Source organism: Equus caballus, chromosome 1, assembly GCF_041296265.1.
Source record: "Equus caballus isolate H_3958 breed thoroughbred chromosome 1, TB-T2T, whole genome shotgun sequence".
NCBI lineage: Eukaryota > Metazoa > Chordata > Mammalia > Perissodactyla > Equidae > Equus > Equus caballus.
In genome coordinates this window covers 36,820,968-36,848,924 of record NC_091684.1, presented here as the reverse complement: position 1 = coordinate 36,848,924, position 27,957 = coordinate 36,820,968, and the positions used below count along the sequence as shown (strand labels likewise).

Below are 27,957 nucleotides of genomic sequence, written 5' to 3'. Positions count from 1 at the left end.
GTTGTATATTCTCCGTTGTGGGTCCTTCTAGTTATGGCCTGTGGGACGCTGCCTCAGCGTGGTTTGATGAGCAGTGCCATGTCCATGCCCAGGATTCGAACCAACGAAACACTGGGCCGCTTGCAGCGGAGCGCGCGAACTTAACCACTCGGCCACGGGGCCAGCCCCAGAAATGTATCTTTATCATAGCTAATTTCATGAAACATTAACACTTGATTTTCAGGCCATGACTCTTGGATGGATTATATCTCATTGGAAAGGCTTACATATTTTAGTGACATTGGGGGTTAAGTTCTATAATTCTGATATCACATATTGTTTTTACTATTTATTATGCAAGTCTTCAAATATACATTAAAAGTAGAGATAATATGATAGGGAATTCCTATGTTCTTAGCATCTAGATTTAACAATAATATACTTTTTGCCATACTTTTTTAATCTATTTATTTGCTGAAGTATTTTAAAGCAAATTTCAGAAATAATGACATTTTACCCCTAAGTACTTCAGTATGTGTTTCTAAAAACAAGAAGGACATTTCATTATTTAACCACACTTCACAAAATTACCGCTGTTCTATAATATCATCAATACCCTAGGCCATATCAATATTTTCTTGACTGTCCCCAAAATGTCTTTTTGCAGTCGGTATGTTTGAATCAGGGTCCAAATAAGGTTTACACCTTGCATTTGTTGTTAAATCTGTTTTAGCAATATCATTTCTTTTTTTTTTTCTTTAGATGTTTAGATCTTTATTTATTTTAGTTTTTCTGTTGCTCAGGTTACCAGTAGCTAAACAATATCTCTTCTTTCTCTATGTCATTGACTGATCAAAAAGCTGATATTGTTAATAGTTTTGTTTTTTCTCAAATAGGCCTAAAGTAAGGATTCAGACAAAGCCAATAGAATTAATAGAGAATGCTGTAGCAAGTTGGTATCATACTCAGTAATGGAGAGCAGCACAGCAACTGTTGGTAGCTATAGCCAGCTTCATTTTATAGGCAAGAGAATACCATTTATCTGGTATGATGAAAGTAATACCCTACATTCATAGAGATAGGAAATGTGGTACCACCCCTATTTTGCTGTTAAGGAAACTGAGGCTCGGAGAGGCTACATTGTTTATCCAGAACCACCCAGCTACTCAGTTTGAGAGCTGGGATGAAGGAGCAGTTCTTCTGACTCTCACATCAGTGAAAGTGTCTGGCATGTAAGGAACAAACAGTTTATGTTAGAGGAACGTTAATCATTATCTTGTTCCAACTACCTAGACGGACCCTGTCTTACAGTCACGTGATAGATTTCTAATTGTAAATACTCTGGAGAAGAGAGTGGTAATGGCTGGCTTTCACAACGTCTCCCTTGCTTAAATCCATTCGTCTAAATTTGTATACTGAATAGCAGGAAATATCCCTCAGTGTGAAACTCTTCTAAATTTTAAGTCATAAAAAGGCATGAAGGCAGTCAGTCGATTATTTTTCAAGCTGAAACAGTGAGAACAATGACAGGTTTTTTTAAATTGTATTTTATCTCTTTCTCATTGTAAGCTACCACTATTTTGGATTTAAATGATGTATAAATAAATAGGGGAAAAATGTGAGTTCTGCTAGGGTAAAGAGTTATCTGATTATAGGTCTTACACTGCTTTTTCCTTGTGAGTAGGGATTCTTTAAAAGATGTCTTAATTTTTATTCTTGAATAATATGAGTTGGTGAGGAAAGGGAAAGAAAGGAAGACAAATATCTAATGCATAGCATTGCTGTGCTACGTGTTTCTCACAAGCCAGTGATTCTCCAAGTGTAGTCCCCAGAGCAGCAGTATTGGCATCATGTGGGAAATTGTTAGCAGGGCAGCCTCAGGACTACTGAATTAGAAACTCTGAGCGTGAGGCCTTTGGTTTTGATCAAGTTCTCTGGGTGATTCTGATGCACTCTAAAGTTTAAGAACTACTGCTTCATCATACTGTACCAGCCTCTTATATCAGTCTCTGAAGATGTATTTTAAAGACATTAGCTTTTAACCTCAATCATAAAACTCACTAGAGGTAATATACTCTCTGTACTGCACACCATGACACACACAATATAATCCAGCACTTGAAAAACAATGAATACAAATGAGTATTAATTGAAAAGGAATAAGAGACTATTACAGTGGTGGTTTTCAGTAGTGGAGCTTGAATGGTCTGAGAGCCACGAATAATTTATGCCTGTCTTGTTTTTTGTTTCTAAAGTTCTGATCTAAGAGCGAGGCAGTATAATGCAGCCTTAAGAACATAAGCTTCAGACTTAGACCTTAGTTTGAGTCTTGATGCTGACACTCACTAGCTATAGTAGGATCTTGGGCAAGTCACCTACTCTGTTTAAATTGCAGTTTCCTCATCTGTAAAATGAGAGAAATAATTCATAGATTGGTTGTAAGAATGAAATGAGGTAATGCATGTGTATAATAAAGCACTCAGTATAGAACCTGGCACATGGTGGTCACATATGACCTGGGAGACGAGGGGATACTACAATTTTAAATGTGCTGCTGGAACTTGGAGTGTTTGTATTTTCTTTTGTAAGCATTGGGGAACTGTTGAAAGAGTTTTTAACTGAGGAATGGCATGACTAGAGTTAGATTTTAGAACGTTTACTCTGGCCTTAATGTGGATGATAGGTTGGAGGGGGGATAAGAAAAATAGTCATGTTAATTGGTGAAGGCGGTGTTTCAAGAAAGAGATGAAGAAAATTGAAGTAGTCAGGATCAGTGGTGAGGAAGAGGAAGGAACACATACAAGAAGTGTTTAGGAGCCTGAAATTAGAGTACTTGTAAATACTTAGATGAAGAAGTTAAGGGATAGAAAACAATTTGCCTTACATTTGGGTAGACTTGAATTTGTTTGTATACTCTCAAATAGATTCTGGTTATAGTTAGTCATCTTTGAAAACAATGATGCATGTATTCATCCATTATGTGAGGTAAACATTTGCAAATGAAAGGGAGAAACAAGAAGTCTCTCTTTAACAGTCATCCTACAACTTGGCTCAAGTTTTATGTTTGAGAATTATTCTTGAAGCTGCAATCCTGAATCTATAACATTGGACCCTCTCATTTTTTCCTAAAGCCTCCCTAATGGCTGACTAGAACTAGACTTGCCACCTCAATCTGACTCTTTTTGTATATGAACTCTTAGCATTTTAAAAGATAAATGTTGTGTACCAGTGCTACAGAAGAAGAGATTGTCAGTTTTTTCCTTCTATCTTTGATGAAAATATTTGTCACGTTTGCTAGTTCAGTATCCAGTCATTCTAATTAACTGTCTATGATCATAAGTTATTCATTCAACAAGGCTTTTATGCTTATGTTTTTAAAAAAGTTATGCTTTACTAAATGCATTGACTATTTTCATTTTGTTGATGAGAGTAATACACAATTCAGAATACAGAGAGCATAGTTAATTAAAAAATAAGTAAATCTAAATTTATTCTGGGTTATCAGCTTTCTGACATATATTTTTATTTTAAAAATTTACATCTGTTACCTAAATTGACCTATTAGAATTGCTTTGTTTTTTTATTTGGCATTAAAGAATTGTGGAAAAATCACTTTCTGTGGCTAAAGCTCTTTTGTTATGTTTAAATGTATTTTCGAGTTAGATTTTTAGAACTAGAAGATGCTTCAGAGCTTTTATAGTACAGATGTTTGGGTTTCTTTTTATATATGAATAAAAGCAGGGCTAGAGAATAAAGTGACTTCATGAAGAGACTCCAAAGTCTCAGTTATTTAGTTGCAGAAGAAACATCTGGACCTAATATAATCTTAAAGAAATTTTCAGTTTGCGTAAGAGGTTAAGCTGTAAAATATTTTAGGAGATTTATTGTATATTAAGATTTAATTACTGTGAAATGTTCTTTAAAAATTAGGGAGAGTACAAGTTATAGGCTTAAAGGGCAAGGAGTTAAGGAAAAAAACATGTTCAATTAGGATAAAAACTTCATGGGGGAAATATTTGTCATGGTCAGGTAAATCTTCCCAGCACAAATAGGACGTAGGTGCTGATAGGTTTCTTTCTCTGCTTTTACTTATGGAAGAAAAAGTATGCATTGACTCAGCATTCAAGAAAGTTCGGAAAATTAAACAAAAGACATTAGCTATCATGGGTAACTTTTCATCTGAGAAGGAAGCTGTGCAGGGTGTCTTTAAGCTTAATTTGAATGTGTCAGAAAAGAAACCAAAGGAGTTGGTGAGCACTTCTTTTTTATCAGGGTGATACATTGCCTCTTCTGGGGACACTATTGGTAGATGAGAAAGAGTTTTCTGTCTGAGAGTTTGATGCCAAGTAACCCTGAAGCCCTACTGGTGGAGTGCACATTCCCTGGGAAGTCTTGATTTTAGATATAAAGATCAGAGAGAAATATTCTCCTCGGGTCTGCCTGAATTAGGATTAGCAGAAATTGAAGAGTGCTTCTATTAAAATGGAGAACACTAGAGTAGTAATGAAAAGTATCTATATTTTGTCAAATCTAGCTCTATTTGCTTTTTTTAAAACAAATAATAAGCTAGTAAATATTTGTGCTTCATGTATTTTTGAGTAATATTTAAGAAAAAAAGGCAAAAGTCTAAAATTTTAGCCGACGGGTAAGGCAGCGGTTCTCAACTGGGGTAATTTTGCCCCGCATGGTACATTTGGGAATGTCTGGATACATTTTGAGTTGTCAGAACTGTGGGGAGAGGTGCTACTTGCTTCTAGTGGGTAGAGGACAGGGATGCTGTTGAACATCCATCAATGCACAGGACAGCCCCTCAACGAATTATGTAGCCTAAAATATCAGTAGTGCTGACTGCTTGGTCTAAGGACAGCTTAACTGTTTTGATAATAAAGCTATATAACAAGAAATCATTATTTACTTAAATCGAAGGCCTAGTGGTTAGGAGAAAATAATAAGCTTTTTAGTGCTAGCCTAGCAATCTTTAGGATGTTAAGAAACATCGTAGGGGTTTTTCTCTTTTTTTTTTTTTGCACCAAATTAAAACTAGTGTAAGGTAATTATTTTTTGAGTCTCTTTTAAAAATCTCAATGGAGATGGATAGCTTGGTTATATTAAACTTAAATCTGGTAATTAATTATACCTAGAAAGAGCACACATCAGTTTGCATTTTAAAAATAATTAGGTGTGTATGAAGTGTCTTTGAAAGTGACCCACAATGGAGTCATAATTTAAGAGTAGTTTGATTTCATTATACTAAGTTCCCCATGGTTTTACTGGTTAATTGAATACATTTAAATTATATCCTAAATGAACATTCTACTTTATTGAAAATGTCCCTTTTGTGAAATTGAATTGATATTTGTAAATTAATAAATATGGGTGATTGTAATTTATTTAAAGATCTAAAGGAAAGAGGCAGAGCAAATTATTTTAGTAAATTGTGTTAAATTATTTAGGAAGCTAACTAACTGTAACCTTATGGAAAGCTTAATATTATCACACTTTGTTTTTAGCTCAACAGAAATAGATGATATGCTTAGAAAATCTACAAATCTGCTGCTGACCAGAACTTTGTGCAGCTGTTTACTGAACCTTATTAGGAAACCTCATATAGGTTTGACAGAGGTAGGTTAAAAAGATACTTAAAGTTAAATGTTTCATAATATGAAACAATTATTATAAATTAAGTTATTGCTGAACATCATCCTGTAAAACTAGCTTTCTATTTTAAATTTATTAATGAAATGGATTTGTTTTAAAATAAAAGTATCAGTGTAAATTTATGCGACATGAGGGAAAAGAGTATATATTGGAATAGTAGATAATCAAAGATGTTAGAACATATATGTAGATTTACGAGTGCATAACTTTACATGAAAAGTGAAAATGCTCATTTCTTTTACTTGGCGAACGTATAAAATTTGAAAGACTACTTTGAAAAGTTATTTTAATTGGCAGTTAGACTCTTGCTTATTTTTTTAAAATGATAGCATTCATAAGCAGTATTTACAGCAGGCATTTGAAATCAGATAATCAGTTGTATCCTGCATTGCTGTAATTATGCAGAAATACAGTTGCTGGAAGTAGTAATCCTATGTTAAAATATCAAATGTCTTTCTGTACATGTAACCTGCATGTTACCAGATATATTTTGTATTTTCTAGCTAGTACAAATCATCATAAACACAACACACCTGGAACAAGCTTGCAAATACCTTGAGGACTTTATAACTAACATTACGAATATTTCTCAAGAAACTGTTCATACCACAAGACTTTATGGACTTTCTACTTTTAAGGTACGTAAAAATCTGACCAAAAGTTTTTATTTCAATCACTGTAAGCAAACTCCTAAAAATTAAAGACAATTTTTATTATATACAGGATTCCATTATATTAACAATTGAAAATTAGTGGTAATCATTGTCAACAATTACCAGATAAATATCAGTTCCTTTTTGGCAGTTTAAACATTTTGTTAAAATGGAGAAAAGTATATTGACTTTTGTACAGCTATATTACATTTTGTTCACGTTTGGAAGACTTAGAGTAGTTGTAAATTGGTCTAACTGAATTTCCATTAATGTCTTACGGTTCAGTAATTAATTTTATATGTAATGGGTGAACGTGTGTGTGTGTTCGGAAATAAAAAATGTAGGACACATTAGATAAGTATAAGATTTGCATTGCATCCTTTATTGACTCTGATCTGAATAAAAATAAATATTAACATTATTACATGTTATTGGAGTCCTGCTTTTTTCGGAATGGAAAGATGTCTGTTCGTATAATACCATGGGATATACTGAAAGATTAATTAATGGTTGTTTTAAGCAGAATGAAAGATTAAATAATTTCATGTTTGTTTTATAAACTATTATTTTATTGATTTAGGGTCTTATAGATGAGACATTGGCATAGTTAGTAAAATAAATCCCTTTGCATTGAATATTTTGTTAAACCAATGTAAACCACTTACTGATCCCTTATCCGTAAAATAGTCTTGCTAGTTTAACCTTATAACCCTTTCTAAGTTTTCCCTTAAAGAGAATTCTCATCTTACTACTCTTGCTATATTATAAATTACCCAATTTATCTCCTAAAATTATAGTATAATCATTTACATTTAAAAAATTCAGTGTACTTTTATTTAGAAATAACTACTTTAATGTTAATAGCAACCAGACTTTGAAAGGGTGAAGTCCAGAAATGACCCTTCGTTCCTAAAATTATCTGCCTAGCCCCCAAGTCTTATCTTCTCTGGTGATTCTTGAGCTCATGTAGTCATCCTGACACACAAGGCACAAATGCAGATGATATCTCAGTGAGCAGATTGATAAAATTAGTTACTAAAACTGAGATGGAAGGGCATTCATTTATTCAGATAGTATAGTACAGTAATTAAGGGCATATACTCTGGAATTAGATTGCTATGTAACTTTAGGCATATTCTTTAGTTTTAATAATTCCTGGTTTTGTTATCTATAAAGTTAGAATAGCAATATATTACCTATCTCATGCAATTATTAAGAGGATTAATGGGGATACTTCACACAATGCCATTTGTTGTAGATCATCTATGCTTTGAGCACTCAGGTATTGAGACTATAAAGATGTATCCCTCCCCTCAAGAAGCTCATAGGAGAAAAACTATAGAAAGACACTTGATAATATGGTGTGATAAATAACATAATATAGGGAGAAACTCCACAAGTTTTTGGACATTTGTTTATCCAAGGACAGATTGATTCTTTGCTTTTATATTAGATTTCAGACAATCTTTCTTCGTTTTCTTTTTTGCTCTCTCCTTATATCCATGTGTTACTCATATGCTGTCAAGAAGGGATTTACTAACTACTAGAGTTGTAAGCATAAACTGTTAACATGAAATTTAATAGGCTTTCTCTGTACTCTGATTAAACCATGAATTGCCTTGACATCTGGTGTATCTAGGGATCTTCACACAATTTTTCTTATCAGTTATACATCAAAGAACCAAAGATCCTAGAACATGATTCTCTTAGATTAAGGATCTTGGAACTTTACTTCTCAAAATCTCCCTGTTGGGAGGGAATGTTTAGAAATGTTAGCTCTGTGGTCCATCATTCCAGTGATTCTTAAGTTGCACATAGTTAGTTGAAACTACAATTCCCATAGAATATCCCTTGAATTTTCTTGGAAATCAGGTAATCAAGTTCAGCCAGTACAAATAGTAGAGAATCCTGGTTTGTTGTTGTTTTTTGTTTTGTTTTTATACAGAAATCCAGAAGCCCTTTCTGTTTTATGGTATAAGAACAAGAGCTATTTCAAGCTCAATATATGAAGGTCAAGTGTTGTTCACTTCTGCCTTTGGTCTATTTCAAGAGGAATTTGTCTTAAATTGTGATATGAGAAAGCAATTCAACAGCGAGAATTGTCGAATTGATATTAAAGTGAATTACTGAGGGAGATTGGGGGGATTTCCATTCATGGTAAATAGTCTGTCACCTCTTTCACAGAAGTGATTAAAGTACAGTTTTGCCTACAGACATTAGCATGGTTTGCTTAGTTAACTTCTTAGCCTAATTCTTTTCAGTCCAGTGAATCTAATGAACATACTCCTATTTAGTTGCTTAATGATTCTGGAAATAAGCACTTACAGGATCCTTTTACCCACACCTCCATCTGCTTCCCATCCAAAAAAGTACATATGTACACACAATGTGCTTGATTTTATATTTGCTTATTTTGTGAAATATTATATACACTATCTTGTTAGCTTGCTTTGCATTTTGCTAAATCTGTGAGTGATAGAAACAAGGTAGAGTAAGTAGTTCCTACCCTCGAGCAGGACCTCAGCTTCTTGAATGAGCCTGAACTCACTCTGAGAGCTACTTGAAGTTGATATTAAGACTTCTAACTGAAAAGATTTTCATCAGGATAGAGGCGAAAAAATGGGAATACCCTTCCCTTTTTAATCTGTGTAGTAGAGAAATGGCCCAGTTCTTTTCCTTTGGCCTCAAAACTCTTTAACTTTGCTCCATGGAGCTTTTCCAACCTGCCACTCTGAAGAGTCCTTTCCTTTTGAGTCCTGGCAGTGACTGCAACTGTAAGTACCTAGAAGGAATCTGCTTCTTATTCTTCTCTAATTTGCCTTTTTAAAAATCTGTTGATGACGGTGTAGCAAATTCTTTTTAGGATTATGGCCAAAGTGACAGTGGTAAGTTGTCTTTGATTAGGAGCTTGAAATTCTCTTCCTGTGGAGCAAGGACATGGTACATTGACTTTTAAAAAGTCTTTTTACTGAAGTATATCATGTATATGTAAACATGTACAATTTATAAATTAGACACAGCTGAGGAAAGAATCACTGAGCTTGGGGATATGTCAGTAGAAACTTCCAAAACAGAAAAAAAACTGAACAGAATGTCTAAGAACTGTGGGACAACTACAAAAGGTGTAACATACATGCAATGGGACTATTAGGAGGACAAAAAAGAGAGAAAGGAACAGAAGCAATATTTGATACCATAATGACTAAGAAGTTACTCAAATTAATGTGAGACACCAAACTATGGATCTCAGAAAGCTTAGAGAACATCAAGCAGGATAAATGCCAAAATAATTATACCTAGGCATATCATATTCAAACTGTATAAAATTAAAGAAAAAATCCTGAAGGAAGCTGGAGGAAAGAACACTTTACTTAGAGTAACAAGGATAAGAATTACATCTGACTTCTTTTCATAAACCATGCAAGCAAGAAGAGAACAGAGTGAGATAAGGTGTTGAGAGGAAAACACCCACCAACCTCTAGAATTTTATGTGCTGTGCAATTATCCTTCAGAAGTGAAGGAGAAATAAACTTTCTCAGATAAACAAAAATTGAGGAAATTTATTGCCAGTAGACTTTCCTTGCAAGAAATGTTAAGAGAACTTCAGTGATAAAATGATATAGGTCAGAAACTTGGAGCTACATAAAGAAAGGAAGAGCGTTGGAGAAAGTATAAGTGAAAGTAAAATAAAAACTTTATTTTTATTATTCTTAATTTAATAACAGTTTGTTCAAATAATGATAGCAATAATGTATTCAAATAAGTATGCTTTTATATATATATATGCTTATGTATATGTATAAGAGAAATGAATAGCAGCAATAATACAAGGGTTGGGAGGGAGGAATTAGGATTATTTTGTTATTATAAGATGTACTACCCATGAAGTGGTATAGTGTTATTTAGAAAGTGGTATAGTGTTATTAAAAGTGGACTTGGAATAATTGTACTACATGTATATTGGAAACTCTAGGGCAATCATTAAAAAAAATTATAATTGATATGCTAAGAAAGGAGAGAAAATGAAATCATACAAATGCTCAACTAATATCATAAAAAGCAGAAAAAGTGGAACACAAAAGTAGAAACAAAGAACAAGTGCAATGAATGGAAAACAGTAACAAATATGGTAGATATTAATCCAGCTACATGAATAATCACTTTACACATCAGTGTCCTAAAAACACTGATTGAAAGGAAGAGATTGTCAGAGTGGATCAATAAAACAAGGCCTAACTATATGTTGTTTACAAAACCCTCTTTAAATATAAAGACACATATACATTAAAAGTAAACAGAGAAAGATCAAAAAAAGTGGTAGTGTCTATATTAATTTCAGACAGAGCAGACTTCAGAGCAGAGAAATTTATCAGGGATAAAGAGGGGCATTACATAATGATAAAGGGGTCAATTCTCCAAAAAGACTTAACAGTCCTTAATGTGCATCTGCCTGACAACAGAGGGTCAAAATATGTGAAGCAAAAACTGATAGAGTTTCAAGGAGAAATGGATGAATCCACTGTTATAGTTGGAGACTTCAGCACCTCTCTATCAGAAATGGACAGACCCAGCAGACAGAAAATCAGTAGGGACATAGCTGAACTCAACAACACCATCAATCAACTGGATATAATTGACAACTATAGACTACTTCATCCAAGGACAGCAGAATATACATTCTTCTCAAGTTCATATGGAACATTCATCAAGATAGACCACATTCTGGGCCATGAAACACCTTAACAAATTGAAAAGATTAGAAATCATACAATGGCTGCTCTCAGACCACAATGGAATTAAACAGGAAATCAGTAACAGAAAGATAGCTGGGAAATCCCAAAATACTCAGAGTTTAAACAACAGACTTCTAAATAACATATGGGTCAAGGAAGAAAAGGATAATAAAAGAATATTATTAATAACTCTGTGCACACAAATTTGATAACCAAGATGAAACAAACCAATTCCTTGAAAGACACAGCCTGTCAAAACTTACACAAGAAGAAACAGACAACCTGAATAGGCCTACATCTCTTAAAGAAATTGAATCAATGATTAATAACCTTCCAAAACAGAAAGCTTCAGGCCCAGGTGGGTTCTCTGGTCAATTCTACCAAACAGTTAAGGAAGAAATTATACAATTCTCTACAATATCTTTCAGATAGAAGCAGAAGGAATACTTCTAATTCATTCTATGAGAGCAGCGTTACCCTATTACCAAAACCAGACAAAGACATTATAAGAAAATAAAACTATACAATATCTGTAGTGAACGTAGATGCAAAAATCCTCAACAAAATATTATCAAATTGAATCCAACAATTTATAAAAGGAATTCTACATCATGACTAAGTGGGATTTCTCCCAGGTATGCAAGGCTGGTTCATCATTCAAAAATTAGTTAATATAATCCGTCACAAGAAGAAGCTAAAGAAGAAAAATCACATGATCATTTCAATAGATGCAGAAAAAACATTTGACAAAATTCAACACCCATTCTTGATGAAAACTCTCAGTAAGCTATGAATAGAGGGGAACGTCCTCAACTTGATAAAGGATGTCTACAAAAAACCTACAGCTAACATCATACTTAATGGTGAGAACCTTGAAGCTTTCTCAGTAAGATCAAGAACAAGGCAAGGATGTCCCCTCTCACCATTCCTTTTCAACATCATACTGGAAGTCATAGCTAATGCAATAAGACAAGAAAAGGAAATAAAAGATATACTGATTAGGAAGAGAGAAATAAAACCATCCTTGTTTGCAGATGACGTGATTGTCTATGTAGAAAATTCAAAAGAATAAAAAAAAACCCCAAACTCCTGGAACTGATTAACCACTGTAGCAAGGTTTCAAGATACATGGTTACTGTACAAAAGTCAACAGCTTTCCTATTTACCAGTGCGTTAATCAGCTTGGGCTGCCATAAAAAGATACCATATACTGAGTGGCTTCAACAACAAAAATTTGTTTTCTCACAGTACTTGAACCTGGAAGTCTGAGATCAGGGTACCAGCATGGTAGGGTTCTGGTGAGGACTCTCTTCCTGGCTCACAGATGGTTACTTTCTCACTGTGTCCTCATATGGCAAAGGGAGAGAGCTCTGGTGTCTCTTTCTCTTCTTATAAGGTCACTAATCCCATCATGAGGGTTCCTACCCTTATAACCTCATCTAAACCTAATTATCTTCCCAAGTCCCCATCTCCAGATACCATCACATTGGGAGTTAGGGCTTCAACATGAATTTTTGGAGGGACACAATTCAGTTCATAACATTCTGCCCTGGCCCCCAAAATTCGTGTCCTTACATTCAAAATACACTCATTTCATCCCAAGAGCCCCCAAAGTCTTAATTTGTTTCAGCATTAACTCTAAGCTTTTACATCCCAACACACTTTCTCATTTTTCGCAACATGGACAAATTGAGGATTTTCTGAATTTTTAAGTTCTGATTCCTTTTTGCTTAACAATTCCTTATCCAGTTCATTTCTCTCTTCTCTCATTTTACGATAAGCAGTCAGTAGGAACTAAGCTGCTCCTTCAACACTTTGCCTAGAAATCTCCTCAGCTAAGTATCCAATTTCATTGCTCGCAGGTTCTATCTGGCACAAAACACTAGAGCATGAACATAACTCAGGCAGGTTCTTTGCCACTTTGTAACAAGGATCTCTTTTCCTCCAGGTTCCAACAACATGTTGTTCATTTCCGTCTGAGATTTCACCAGAATTGCCCTTAATACATCCATATTTCTGGCATTCACCTGAAAACTCCTCCAGCCTCTACCCATTATTCAGGTCCAGAGCTGCTTCCACACTTTTAGGTATTTGTTACGGCAGCACCTCACTCTCAATACCAGTATCTGTATGAGTCAGCTTGGGCTTCCATAACAAAATACCACAGATTGAGTGGCTTGAACAAGAGAAATTAATTTTATCTATTAATATCTGTTAATATTTCTCTATCAGTTATAGAGGCTGGAAATCCAAGATCAGGGTGCCAGCATGATTGGGTTCTGGTGAGGACTTTCTTCCTGGCTTGCAGATGACTGCCTTCTCACTATGTCCATAGCAACTGCAGCAAAGTGGAATTTGAAATTAAAAACACAATACCATTTACATTAGTGCCATCAAAATTAAAATCCTTAAGTATAAACCTAAGCAAATATGTATGTGATCTATATGAGGAAGACTACAAAACTTTGATCAAAAAATTGAAGAACTAAATAAATGGAAGATTTTTCATATTCATGGATAGGAAGACCCAATATTGTCAAGATGTCAGTTCTTCCCAACTTGTTCTTTAGATTCAAGGCCTTCCTCATCAAAATCTCAGCAAATTATTTTGTGGATATCGACAAACTGACTCTAAAGTTTATATGAAGAGACAAAAGTGCCAGAATAGCCAACACAATATTGAAGGAGAAGAACAAAGGAGGAGAACTAACGCTACCCAACTTTAAGACTTATTATAAAGGCAGTGTGGTTTTGGTCAAAAAATAGACACATAGATTGATGGAACAGAATAGAAAGCCCAGAAATAGACCCACATAAATATATTCAACTGATCTTTGAAAACGAGCAAAGGTAGTACAATGGAGCAAAGAAAGTCTTTTCTTTTTCTTTTTTCTTTGAGGAAGATTAGCCCTGAGCTAATTACTGCCAGTCCTCCTCTTTTTTTGCTGAGGAAGCCTGGCCCTGAGCTAACATCTGTGCCCATCTTCCTGTACTCTATATGTGGGACACCTACCACACATGGTGTGCCAAGCCGTGCCATGTCCGCACCTGGGATCTGAACCGGCGAACCCTGGGCTGCTGAGAAGCGGAATCTGTGAACTTAACTGCTGCGCCACCAGGCCGGCCCTAAAGAAAGTCTTTCCAACAAGTGGTGCTAGAACAACTGGACATCTGCATACAAAGAGATGAATACAGATAAAGACCTTATACCGTTCACAAAAATTAACTTGAAACGGATCATGGACCTAAGTGTAAAATGCAAAACTATAAAACTCCTAGAAGTTAACATTGGAGAAAATGTTGGCAGGTGTTAATTTTTGAGATACAACACTAAAGGCACAATCCATAAAAGAAATAACTGATCAACTGGACTTTATTAAAATTAGAAACTTATGTTGTGTGAAAGACATCCTTAAGAGAATGAGAAGACAAGCTACAGACTGGGAGGAAATATTTGCAAAAGACATATCAGATAAAGCACTGTTATTCAAAATATACCCACAAAGAACTCTTAAAATCCAGCAGTAAGAAAGTGAACAACTCAGTTAGAAAATGAACAAAAGAACCTGAACAGACACCACACGAAAGAAGATATACAAATGGCAAATATACATGTGAAAAGATGCTTCACATCATACCTATTAGGATGGCCCAAATCCAAAACACTAACACCACTAAATGCTGGTGAGAATGTGGAGCAACAGGAGCTCTCATCCTTTGCTAGTGGGAATGTGAAATGGTACAGCCACTTTGGAAGACAGTTTGACAATTTCTTATAAAACTGACCATACTCTTACCATGCAATCTAGCAGTTACACTCCTTGTTATTTACCCAAATGAGTTGAAGACTTATGTCCACACAAAAACTCACATACAAATGTTTATGCTAGCTGTGTTCCTAATTGCCAAAACTTGGAAGCAATCAAGATGTCCTTCAGTAGGTTAATGGATAAATAAGCTGTGATACATCCAGACAATGGAAGATTATTCAGCACTAAAAACCAATGTGCCATCAAGCGGTGAAAAGACATAGAGGAACTTTAAATGCTGTATTACTAAGTGAAAGAAGCCAATCTGAAATGGCTATGTATTGTGTGATTCCAACTATGTGATATCCTGGAAAAGGCAAAAGTATGGAGATAGTAAAAAGATCAGTGGTTGCCACAGGTTGGAGGAGATAGGAAGGATGAGTAGACAGAGCACAGAGGATTTTTAGGGCAATGAAACTACTCTGTATGATAGTATAAGGTGGATACATGTCTTTATACATTTGTCCAAACCCATAGAATGTACAACACCAGGAGTGACCCCTAATGCAAACTATGGACTTTTGGATGATAATGATGCATCAATATAGGTTCATCCATTATAGCAAATGTACCACTCTGATGGAGCATTTTGTGAATGAGAGAGACTGCATGAATGTGGGGGAGGGAGTATATGGGATATCTCTATACCTTTCCCTCATTTTTGCTGTGAAGCTAAAACTGTTCTAAAAAATAAATTATGTTTAAATTGGAAAAAAAATGAACTCACTCATGTAATTACAAGGTCAAGAAATAAAGCATTAGTGGCATTGTAAGAAGCTTCACTTATCCTTCCTCCCAGTCCTTATCTCTCCTCCCTCTCAATATGTACTGATTTTAACAGCACTGGTTAGTTTTATCTGTTTTTGAGCTCAATTTATAAGAAATCATACTGAGTGCATCTTTTTGTGTATCTAACTTCTTTCACTCAACATGATTTGTGATATTTCATCTGTGTTCTTTCATGTAGGAATAGTTGTTTATTTTCAATTCAGTATAGTATTTCTTTATAGAATTTACTACAGCTTATTTATTGGTGCTCTCTTTTGGCTGCTCCGAGACTTTTTTGCTTCATTTCTGGTTATTGACTACATATGTGACCTCTGAATAACTGAGGTGTTTACTGTATAAGTAAAATAAAATTTATTTAATTTTTAGTAGTAAAGATATAAATTCATAAACTAGTATAATCATATATTTAAAACCAGTAAGATATTAGTAAGTTTTTAAATTTCTCTTTTAAATTATAATTGTTTTATTACATATATAAATTTCCTTTCTTATTGCTTTGCCAGAACACTTGGAATATTACTTTGTGACTGATTAATTGCATTTCAGCTTCTGATTACCTATATGCTTTGTGTATAATCTTTTGTATTATTATTATTATTATTATTATTATTTTAAGATTGGCACCTGAGCTGACAACTGTTGCCAATCTTCTTTTTTTTTCCTGCTGTTTTTTTTTCCTCCCAAAATCCCCCCCGGAACATAATTGTGTATTTTTAGTTGTGGGTCCTTCTAGTTGTGGCATGTGAGATGCCACCTCAATGTGGCCTGATGAGCAGTGCCACCTCCTTGCTGAGGATTCAAACCAGCGAAACCCTGGGCAGCTGAAGCAGAGTATGCGAACTTAACCACTTGGCCATGGGGCCAGTCCCCTAGTCTTTTGTATTATTGGTACAGTGTTCCTTTGTACAATTTGTTTTGTTTGTGCAACTTGTCTTTTTTTTGCTGAGGAAGATTAGCCCTGAGCTAACATCTGTTGCCAGTCTTTCTATTTCTTTTTGCTTGAGGAAGATTAGCTCTGAGCTAACATCTGTGCCAGTGTTCCTCTACTTTATATGTGGGTCGCCGCCACAGCATGGCTGATGAGTGGTGTAGGTCCGTGCCCAGGATCCAAACCTACGAATCCGGGCTGCTGAAGTGGAGCGTGCCAAACTTAATCACTATGCCATGGGGCCGGCCCCTTGTTGTCCTTTTTTAAAGGCAATAGATGTAAGATTTCTTTTGTCACTCATTACCACCAGCTTCTCCTCTTCTTACCTTCCTCCATTAGAGAAGGCTACATAAAGCAGTTTTATGTTTGCAGCTGATTTAATACAATTGAATGACATAAAATCCTGAAAGGTGGATCAGAAAAAAGCAAAAAGCAAAAGCTTAAATATTTATTGAATAGAATAAATGTCAATTATATAGAAAAATAATAATGGGGATGCTACTTTGCCAAAAACGCAAAAGCTAACAAAAAACAGAAGTATTTTTCAGTTCTATAAGCAAAAGAGGAAGTTCAACAAAATTTATAAACTACCTGAACCCCATTAGTACATTAAAGTGCTTGGCTTTCTGCTTTTTTGTAATTTCTCATCAGTAATCAGATAATTATAGCAAGTGCCTCTTATAAAGGTGGTGGAAAGCAGAAATAGGATAGGGAAGGAAATGGAGTACTTTAAAAAGCTATTTATATCAGATGATTTGCAAACCTGGTGACAAACAACCTGGACTAAGAAGGGGCAGATGCTACTACAAAGCCCCAAGCCATTCTTTAACACTTTCAAGGTACAAAAGCCCCTGAAAACTGGAAAGGTAAAAATGTAGTGCCCACCTTTTAAAAAAGTAAAAGGAGGTAATTTGAGAATTAGAAAATTATTCAATTTATGATGACCTAGAACAATCCCAGATAATCCAGAAGCTGGATTTTGAGTCATTCTAGACTCTGATTCCAGCTCAGAACCTATATTGCCCTTTCTTGCGTATCGCTAGAAGTTGGGTAGCTAGCAAATGGCTCTATGATGGATTTAGATTTTTCTAGGACAGGCTACTTTGATAAGGAGCAAGAAATGAAATATTTTGTCCTATCTAAGGCTTTGATTGTGTCCCAAAAGACGTTCCTGTGAACAAAGCAATAATTGCTTGAAAGTTTTCATCTAAACTGATAGTTTGGGCCTGGAGGATATGTTAAATGATGTTTATTGAGCAAAAATATATCTCTATTGTGCTGTGCTAGTTGCTGAGGAGAAGATGTGGAATGGTTCTTAACTACTAGAATCTTTTAATCTAAAAGGGCAGGTAACTACAAACAAATAACTATAGTTAATAAATAGATAAATTTGATCCTCTAGACATGTTTGATTTGGTTTTGTAGCTTTTTGCATTTGAATTCCTTTAGAAGAGACTCATGCTCTGTAATCATCCTGCCTGCCATACTCATTCATGTTACCTGCCTGGACCCTGAAGGCATTTGGGTATTTGCACCCATTTGGAGCATGGGTAGGATTGCAATTGGCAGAGATGAGGAAAGGGAGGAACTAGTATAAACCCATTCACAGAAGCTAGAAAGCTCCAGATCAGAAAGTTCAGAGATCCTGAACCTCAAATGCAAAGACCCAGAAGAAGGAAGATAAAATCATATTTATTCATTCTGTATTAATAAGTATGTATATTTTGTTTAAAAATCGTATGGTTTACATGTGTTTTGAATGTTTATTCTGGGAAAAAATATAATTCTTTGTAAAAGCAGTTGGTGTCAAGTTCCTTACATTTCTGTCTTCAGCTTCTTTCTCTCTCATCTAGGCCCTAGCTTTCTGTGTGGTACTTCAGCTTGCATTATCTAACTCTAGTTAGACGAAGAAGTGCTTTGAATTTGCCCCATGAAAATTGTTTTGCTATAGTTAAGTATGACTCCTACAGTAACCTGTATCTCTAAGGGAACATTTAGTATACTGTTTGTGACATGCTGGCTTCAGAACTATGAGATTATGCATCCCTGATTTATACTCCGTCTTGACTGTGTTCTTTATAAAGAAAAATCCTTTAATGAGATTTGTAGAACTTTATAAAAACTTCAGGTCTTCTAATTAATATAAGCTTTCCTTGGCTTTTTACATTTGACTTCTTAGTACATTGTGGAGCAGATCTTGAGCTTTGTTTAATCCAGAGTGTTACTGATGAAGTGGTAAAATATGATTTGCACGTGTATAAGATACAATACAAATCCTAAAACCTACGACTTTTTTTTAAAAATCACAGTAATATGGTATAATGAAAAAACCTGTTGAAAAGTAGCCATTCCACTAAATTAATTTGAAGCATCAGCAAGCAAGTCATTTTTTAATTTTTTGATTGATTTTAGCTACCAAATAGAACAGAACAACTTCCCTTGATTGTTACACTGACAGCTAAAATATCTAAATTAAAAACCCGTAATTTCTTTAATTGGCTCTTCTCTCTGTGTATGTAATTTTTTATGATGGTACCATCATTTTTCTTTCCTCCTTTCCTGGAAAATCTAGAGTTATCTTAGATATATTTCTGTTTTCTTTTTGGTGAGGAAGATTGGCCCTGAGCTAAGATCCATTGCCAGCTTTCCTCTTTTTGCTTGAGGAAGATTGTTGCTCAGCTAACGTCTGTGCTCGTCTTCCTCTATTTTGTATGTGGGATACTGCCACAGCATGGCTCGATGAGCAGTGTGCAGGTCCATGCCCAGGATCTGAACTTGTGAGCCCAGGACTACTGAAGTGGACTGTGTGAACTTAACCACTTCACCACGGGGCTGGCCCTGGTATATTTCTTTTTAACTGCTCCTATCACACCCCTTCCCCCATCATAACTAATTATAGTTTTCAAAGTTTGGTCTTATCTACTTTTTTCCCCTCTGTCTGTAGTGTCATTAGGGACATTGGCTAATGAGTTGGATGCTATATGCTACCAACATTTAGAAATTTCCAGATCAGGATCATAGATTATTGGAGCATCATTTCTTGAATTAGAGCAGGAAGCAATTAGCCAGGGAGGATAACATTGTTTTTACAGTTCCAACTTCATCTCCTGCTTAGATTTTTAAGGCTCAGAAAAATGTCATAGAAGTGTTCCCCTTGCTCCAAGTGAGTAATATTAAATGTAACCTTTTTTTCTCCTAGAATGTTCAGTAAAATGTTTCAAATAAGGTACTTACATTAACCAGGTCTATTAACACAATTGACAGAAAACCCAACTCAAACTGTCTTAAATAGTAAAGGGAAACTATTAACCAGTATGACTGTGAAGTCCAAAAATAGGGCAGTTTTCATGTGAGGCTGAAGCCAGCTGCTCAGGAGATGTCACCAAAGACCCAGATTCCTTCCATCTTTCAACTCTGCTTTGTGCAGTTTTGGCTTAATCTTCAGACTGCACATAGATAGCCCAGCAGCTGTAGACTCTCTCCTTCTGGAGTAAAATGGCTGCCAGGTCGCAGTTCCAAACTTCATATCCTCGTGCCCCATCATCTAAAGGAAGAGAGAGCGTATCCCTTCACTGACTGCTGTGGAACTCTGTGGGTAAGAGCGGTGTAATTACTACTTGACTTAAACTCATCAGAATCCATCCTTACAGCTAGGTATACTTTCAGTCCCATCCAGACCAAATAGAGCTGTGAATTGGGGCAGAGTGATTTTCCATAATATATTTGGGCACTGTTCCAAGAAGGCGGAATGGATGATAGTAAATCATAGATGTTTACTAAAATTTTTAGCTATTATTACTTAACTTTTATTTGAAGCACACATGCTTATGGTGCAGGAGGTCTAGGGTGGAGTTTGTGCCTGTGTATGTTTAGAAAAAGTTCCTCTGTTGCACACCTGTGCTTGCAAACCACTGATAGTATGCTATCATTTAATGCTTATTTATTGAAATAAGAAATAGTTCTCAAATATGCTAGATACATTTCTGCCTCCAGAGGGCACTGTTTCTTCAACAAGCAAAGGAATTATAGCTTTGTTTATAAGCTGAATCTTTTAAAATTTAATTTAGAGGTTAGTTGATATGTCCCTGACTTTCTGCTGAGGTCATAGGATTGAGAGTATTTTGGTTTCAACTGCAGTAGTAGAACTCTCCAGAAGGCCACACTAATTTTCTTAACAGTCTCTAAATTACAATCGGTAACCTTTTTAAAAAAATGTCTTACCAAATAATTCAGTGTATCCTTGTGTATAATTACAGGGTAAGTTACAATGAAAAATTTTTGTATCTTTCTTTCCTTGCTCCTATTTTTAAAAAAATAAACTGTAGTGAGTCAGTTCGGGCCGTCCTGCGTCTGTTTTCTCATGATTATGTTACTGTGGATTATAGAATAAGCAGGCTCCTTAGTCATTAGCCAAATCCTTTAGATTATTGACTTTGTTCCTGCCTAGAACTGCTGTCTGAAGTTTTTCTTTCACACAGCACAGCCACCGACTTCCTTAAAAGTCTTTGTTTGCTATTATAGCCTGTGGAAAACATTAATAAACTTTAAAAAATATAAAATACCCTCTCCTCAAAATTTCACTTTAACATGTTGAGAAAAGCTCTCTTAACCTGGATGGCTTATAGGAAAAGTGGAACCTGTTCTTGGTATCACCTCAGAAAAGTAGATTAATTAGCAAAGTTCTCTATAGTAACAAAAAAAGTAATAAATTTTTGTTTTTTCCTTTATTTTTGCTTAATTCTTTTTCAGAAAATTAGTGGTTTTTGAATCACTTTATCCAGAAAGCATATAATTATAATGACTTCATTTGACTATAATGTGAATGATTTTATCATCGTCATTTTTATTATTTTTCTCTCCTTAGATAAATACAGTGTTTGTTTTCACTCATGACTTCAAAATTTCTAGATATTTGGTCCCTCTCCCCATTGCAACTTTTGGTTAATGTTTTAAGTGTTCCATAGTGCTTTAAAAAAATCCAGGAAAATGTGAAATAACATCTTTATTTTATTTTAATAAAATTCTATATAGTAAAAAGAATTAAATGTAATGTTGATTTTAAAGGTGAATTTATATTAGGATCTTAAAAGAATAGCCATTTTTTAACAAATCTAAAATTTCACCAAGTACTTTAGCACTGTGAGTTTGGAAGAGAGGAGTCTTTTGATACTGGTTTTTAAAATTTTGTTAGGCATCTCTTTCCCTTCCTGCCTACACTAGAGGCAGCTCAGAAAAGCAAGAGAAATCATATAGAGCAGTCTGAGTGCAGATAAGAAATGTAATAGAGGATAGGAGCAGTCAGACTCCGAATTGTCTTTGCCTGGTGATAGAAAGGAAGTGGGTTGAGTATTATGGGATCATTATACAGTTCTGAGCTTTAGGCTTCCCTTATCCAGCTTCCTTCTGGAATTGCAGTCCAGCTTCAATTCTGTAGTAATCCATATTAATTTCCTTAGATTCAGTAAAGGTGGTGAGACATGAAATAGAGGGGTCTGATGATGAACACTAGGGCAAAATGCAATGTGGTAAATAAACATTTTTATATTGCTTTGAGAAATTGGTATATAAGTGATATTAGTAGGGTGTGTTATGGTGTAGTTCTGTAGGCCATAAGCATTTACCAGCTTGGGTACCTGCCCCTAATGCTGTTAGGAAGGTTAAAGAGAGATATATATTACTGTTATGACTAATGCACATTAAACATGACCCCCTTTTCCATTTCAGTACTGTTTCATCTTGAAAAAAATCATTCTGTGAATGTTTAATACCCAATGTTTTTCTCCCTCACGTGCAAATAACTACAGTAAGTTAAGCCAGCTTGGGCAATTTGGATGGCTTGGGATTCTAATATACTAATTGTCCTCATACAATTCACTTAATAAACATTTATTGAGCATTGTTAGGTACCCCACACTAGTAGGTTTAAGGAAGCTAACATTTTTTGAGCACCTAACTGGGTGCCAGGTACTGTTAGATACTTTAATTACAGAAGCATATCTAATGTTCTAAACAGCCCTCTGAGATAGTGATGATGATTCTGTTTTCATAAATGAGAAAACTAGGATTTACAAAAGTTAAGTAATTTGCTCAGGATATAAAGATAAGTAAAATAGTGGAAATCAAACCCCTTCCCATTTTCTCAACCCTGGGCACTTATTCTTTTTTTTTTTTTTTTTTTATTAATGTTATGATAGATTACAAGCTTGTGAGATTTCAGTTGTACATTTTTGTTAGTCATGTTGTGGGTACACCACTTCCCCCTCCGTACCCTCCCCCCACCCCCCCTTTTCCCTGGTAACCACCGATCAGATCTCCTTCTCAATATACTAATTTCCACCTATGAGTGGAGTCATATAGAGATCGTCTTTCTCTGACTGACTTATTTCGCTTAACATAATGCCCTCGAGGTCCATGCACGTTGTTGTGAATGGGCCAATTTCGTCTTTTTTTATGGCTGAGTAGTATTCCATTGTGTATATATACCACATCTTCTTTATCCAGTCATCAGTTTCTGGGCATGTAGGCTGGTTCCACGTCTTGGCTATTGTAAATAATGCTGCGATGAACATAGGGGTGCAACGGACTCTTGAGATATCTGTTATCAGGTTCTTAGGATAGATACCCAGTAATGGGATGGCTGGGTCATAGGGTATTTCTATTTTTAACTTTTTGAGAAATCTCCATACTGTTTTCCATAGTGGCTGTACCAGTTTGCATTCCCACCAACAGTGTATGAGGGTTCCTCTTTCTCCACAACCTCTCCAACATTTGTCGTTCTTGGTTTTGGATGTTTTTGCCAATCTAACGGGGGTAAGGTGATATCTTAGTGTAGTTTTGATTTGCATTTCCCTGATGATTAGCGATGATGAACATCTTTTCATGTGTCTATTGGCCATATTCATATCTTCTTTTGAGAAATGTCTGTTCATGTCCTCTGCCCATTTTTTGATCGGGTTGTTTGTTTTTTTGTTGTTAAGCAGTGTGAGTTCTTTGTATATTATGGAGATTAACCCTTTGTCGGATAAGTGGCTTGTAAATATTTTTTCCCAATTAGTGAGCTGTTTTTTTGTTTCAATCCTGTTTTCCCTTGCCTTGAAGAAGCTCTTTAGTCTGATGAAGTCCCATTTGTTTATTCTTTCTATTGTTTCCCTCAACTGAGGAGTTACAGTGTCCGAAAAGATTCTTTTGAAACTGATGTCAAAGAGTGTACTGCCTATATTCTCTTCCAAAAGACTTATTGTCTCAGGCCTAATCTTTAGGTCTTTGATCCATTTTGAGTTTATTTTGGTGTGTGGTGAAAAAGAATGGTCAATTTTCAATCTTTTGCATGTGGCTGTCCAGTTTTCCCAGCACCATTTGTTGAAGAGACTTTCTTTTCTCCATTGTAGGCCCTCTGCTCCTTTGTCGAAGATTAGCTGTCCATAGATGTGTGGTTTTATCTCTGGGCTTTCAATTCTGTTCCATTGATCTGTGGACCTGTTTTTGTACCAGTACCATGCTGTTTTGATCACTGTAGCTTTGTAGTATGTTTTGAAATCGGGGATTGTGATTCTGCCGGCTTTGTTTTTCTTGCTCAGGATTGCTTTAGCAATTCGCCGTCTTTTGTTCCCCCATATGAATTTTAGGATTGTTTGTTCAATTTCTGTGAAGAATGTTCTTGGGATTCTGATTGGGATAGCATTGAATCTGTATATTGCTTTAGGTAGTATGGACATTTTAACTATGTTTATTCTTCCAATCCATGTACAAGGAATGTTTTTCCATCTCTTTATGTCATCGCCTATTTCTTTCAAGAAAGTCTTGTAGTTTTCATTGTATAGATCCTTCACTTCCTTGGTTAAGTTTATCCCAAGGTATTTTATTCTTTTCGTTGCGATTGTGAATGGGATAGAGTTCTTGAGTTCTTTTTCTGTTAGTTTATTGTTAGTGTATAGAAATGCTACTGATTTATGCACGTTAATTTTATACCCTGCTACTTTGCTGTAGTTGTTGATTATTTCTAATAGTTTTTCTGTGGATTCTTTGGGGTTTTCTATGTATAAGATCATGTCGTCTGCAAACAACGAGAGTTTTACTTCTTCGTTACCTATTTGGATTCCTTTTATTTCTTTTTCCTGCCGAATTGCTCTGGCCAGCACCTCCAGTACTATGTTGAATAGGAGTGGTGAAAGTGGGCACCCTTGTCTTGTTCCTGTCCTCAGAGGGATGGCTTTCAGCTTTTGTCCATTGAGTATGATGTTGGCTGTGGGTCTATCATATATGGCCTTTATTATGTTGAGGTACTTTCCTTCTATGCCCATTTTACTGAGGGTTTTTATCATAAATGGGTGTTGGATCTTGTCGAATGCTTTCTCTGCATCTATTGAGATGATCATGTGGTTTTTGTTTTTCATTTTGTTGATGTAGTGTATCACGTTGATTGACTTGCGGATGTTGAACCATCCCTGTGTCCCTGGTATAAATCCCACTTGATCATGGTGTATAATCTTTTTGATGTATTGCTGTAATTGGTTTGCCAAAATTTTGTTGAGGATTTTTGCATCTATGTTCATCAGTGATATCGGCCTGTAGTTCTCCTTCTTTGTGTTGTCCTTGTCAGGTTTGGGGATCAGAGTGATGTTGGCTTCATAGAATGTGTTAGGGAGTTCTCCATCTTTCTCAATTTTCTGGAACAGTTTGAGGAGAATAGGTACTAAGTCTTCTTTGAATGTTTGGTAGAATTCTCCAGAGAAGCCGTCTGGTCCTGGACTCTTGTTTTTGGGAGGTTTTTGATTACCGTTTCTATTTCCTTACTTGTGATTGGTCTATTCAGATTCTCCATTTCTTCCTGATTCAGTTTGGGGAGATTGTAGGAGTCTAGGAATTTGTCCATTTCTTCCAGGTTGTTCAATTTGTTGGCATATAGTTTTTCATAGTATTCTCTTATGATTTCTTGTATTTCATTGGTATCTGTTGTGATTTCTCCTCTGTCATTCCTGATTTTATTAATTTGCGATTTCTCTCTTCTTTTCTTGGTGAGTCTGGCTAGGGGTTTGTCAATTTTGTTAATTCTTTCGAAGAACCAACTCTTTGTTTCATTGATCCTTTCTATTGTCTTTTTTGTTTCAATATCGTTTATTTCTGCTCTTATTTTTATTATTTCCCTCCTTCTACTGACTCTGGGCTTTGTTTGTTCTTCTTTTTCTAGTTCTGTTAGGTGTCGTTTGAGGTTGCTTACGTGAGCTTTTTCTTGTTTAGTGAGGTTAGCCTGTATTGCGATGAATTTCCCTCTTAGGACTGCTTTTGCTGCATCCCAAATGATTTGGTATGTCGTGTTCTCATTTTCATTTGTCTCCAGATAATATTTGATTTCTTCTTTAATTTCCTCAATGATCCATTGTTTGTTGAGAAGCGTGTTGTTTAGTCTCCACATTTTTGCACCTTTCTCTGCTTTTTTCTTGTAGTTGATTTCTAGTTTAATAGCATTATGATCAGAAAAGATGCTTGATATTATTTCAACTCTCTTGTATTTATTGATGTTTGCTTTGGTTCCCAAAATATGGTCAATCCTTGAGAATGTTCCATGTGCACTTGAGAAGAATGTGTAACCTGCTGTTTTTGGATGAAGTGTTCTATATATATCTATTAAGTCCATCTGGTCTAATTTTTCATTTAATTCTATTATTTCCTTGTTGATTTTCTGTCTGGATGTTCTGTCCATTGGTGTTAATGGTGTGTTGAGGTCCCCTACTATTATTGTATTGTTGTTGATGTCTTCTTTTAGTTCTATTAAGAGTTGCTTTACAAATTTTGGTGCTCCTGTGTTGGGTGCGTATATATTTATAAGTGTTATGTCTTCTTGGTGGAGAGTCCCTTTTATCATTATATACTGTCCCTCTTTATCTTTCTTTATCTGTTTTGTTTTGAAATCTACCTTGTCTGATATTAGTATAGCGACACCTGCTTTCTTTTGTTCATTATTAGCTTGGAGTATTGTTCTCCATCCCTTCACTCTGAGTCTGTGTTTGTCTTTGGGGCTGAGGTGTGTTTCCTGGAGGCAGCATATTGTTGGATCTTGTTCTTTGATCCATCCTGCCACTCTGTGTCTTTTGATTGGGGAGTTCAATCCATTTACATTTAGAGTGATTATTGAGACGTGGGGGCCTACCACTACCATTTTGTGTCTTGTTTTCCGGTTTTCTTCAGTTTCCTTTGTTTCTCGTCCCATGGTTTAATCTGTTCTGATGTAGAGCTGCTACTCTCTGTTGTTGTCCTACTTATCTCCTCTGCTCTTGGTTTTGTAGCCCCTTTCCTTTTTTGGATTTTTCAGGAATGAGGGTTTTCCTGAGGATTTCCTGAAGAGGAGGTTTTGTGGCAATGAACTCCCTTAATTTTTGTTTATCTGGGAAAGTTTTTATTTCTCCATCGTATTTGAAGGATATTTTCGCTGGGTAGAGAATTCTCGGCTGTAGATTTTTGTCCTTCAGATTTTTGAATATATCATTCCACTCTCTTCTAGCCTGTAAAGTTTCTGCTGAGAAATCTGCTGATAGCCTGATGGGGGTTCCTTTGTAGGTTAGTTTCTTTAGCCTGGCTGTCCTTAATATTTTCTCCTTGTCGTTGACTTTTGCTAGCTTCACTACTATATGCCGTGGAGTTGGTCTTCTTGCATTGATAAAGTTTGGAGATCTATTGGCTTCTGTCACCTGAAGATCCATCTCCCTCACCAGATTTGGGAAGTTCTCAGCCATTATTTCTTTGAATAGGTTTTCTGCCCCTTTCTCCTTCTCTTCTCCCTCTGGTATACCTATAATCCTTACGTTGCATCTCCTAATTGTGTCTGATAATTCTCGGAGAGTTTCTTCATTTCTTTTAAGTCTTGCTTCTCTCTCCTCCTCTGCCTGCAACAATTCTATATTGCCATCTTCCAAATTGCTAATTCTTTCCTCCATATTATCGGCCCTACTGTTCATAGCATCTAGATTTTTCTTAATCTCCTCTATTGTGTTCTTCATTTCCAATATTTCTGTTTGGTTCTTCTTTATCGTATCAAACTCTTTTGTGACATAGCTCCTGAACTCGTTGAGTTGTCGGTCAGAATTCTCTCTTAACTCATTGAGAATCCTAATGATGGCTGTTTTGAAGTCATCATCATTTAGGTTATATATCTCATTTTCTTTGGGATTGTTTTCTGTGTATTTGTTACTTTCTTTCTGTTCTGGAGATTTAATGTATTTTTTCATATTGCTTGATGATGTTGATTTGTGCCTCCGCATGGAGATAGAGTTTAGTTGCTCCTTTCACTTGTTTCAGCTGCTGCGGTGGGGGGAGCAGCTGTTTATACTTCACCAACCAGGAACCCTGTCCATAGTTGCTAACTGGGCCTGGGCCCCTCTTCGTAGCCACAGTGGCCCTTTGGATTCCCTCCT

The 27,957-nt window shown here is 35.6% G+C and overlaps 1 protein-coding gene across 18 annotated transcripts in view; it reads left to right on the top strand.

Annotated features, from left to right (window-relative positions):
• EXOC6 (exocyst complex component 6) overlaps positions 1 to 27,957 on the top strand; it is a 207,076-nt gene that overhangs the window by 106,586 nt on the left and 72,533 nt on the right. For all 18 annotated transcript variants that reach the window (XM_023642467.2, XM_023642473.2, XM_070261949.1 and 15 more), the window contains 2 exons: positions 5,490 to 5,601; positions 6,141 to 6,275. In XM_023642467.2, the coding sequence (XP_023498235.1) occupies positions 5,490 to 5,601; positions 6,141 to 6,275 (247 nt within the window). The remainder of the gene's footprint in view (positions 1 to 5,489; positions 5,602 to 6,140; positions 6,276 to 27,957) is intronic.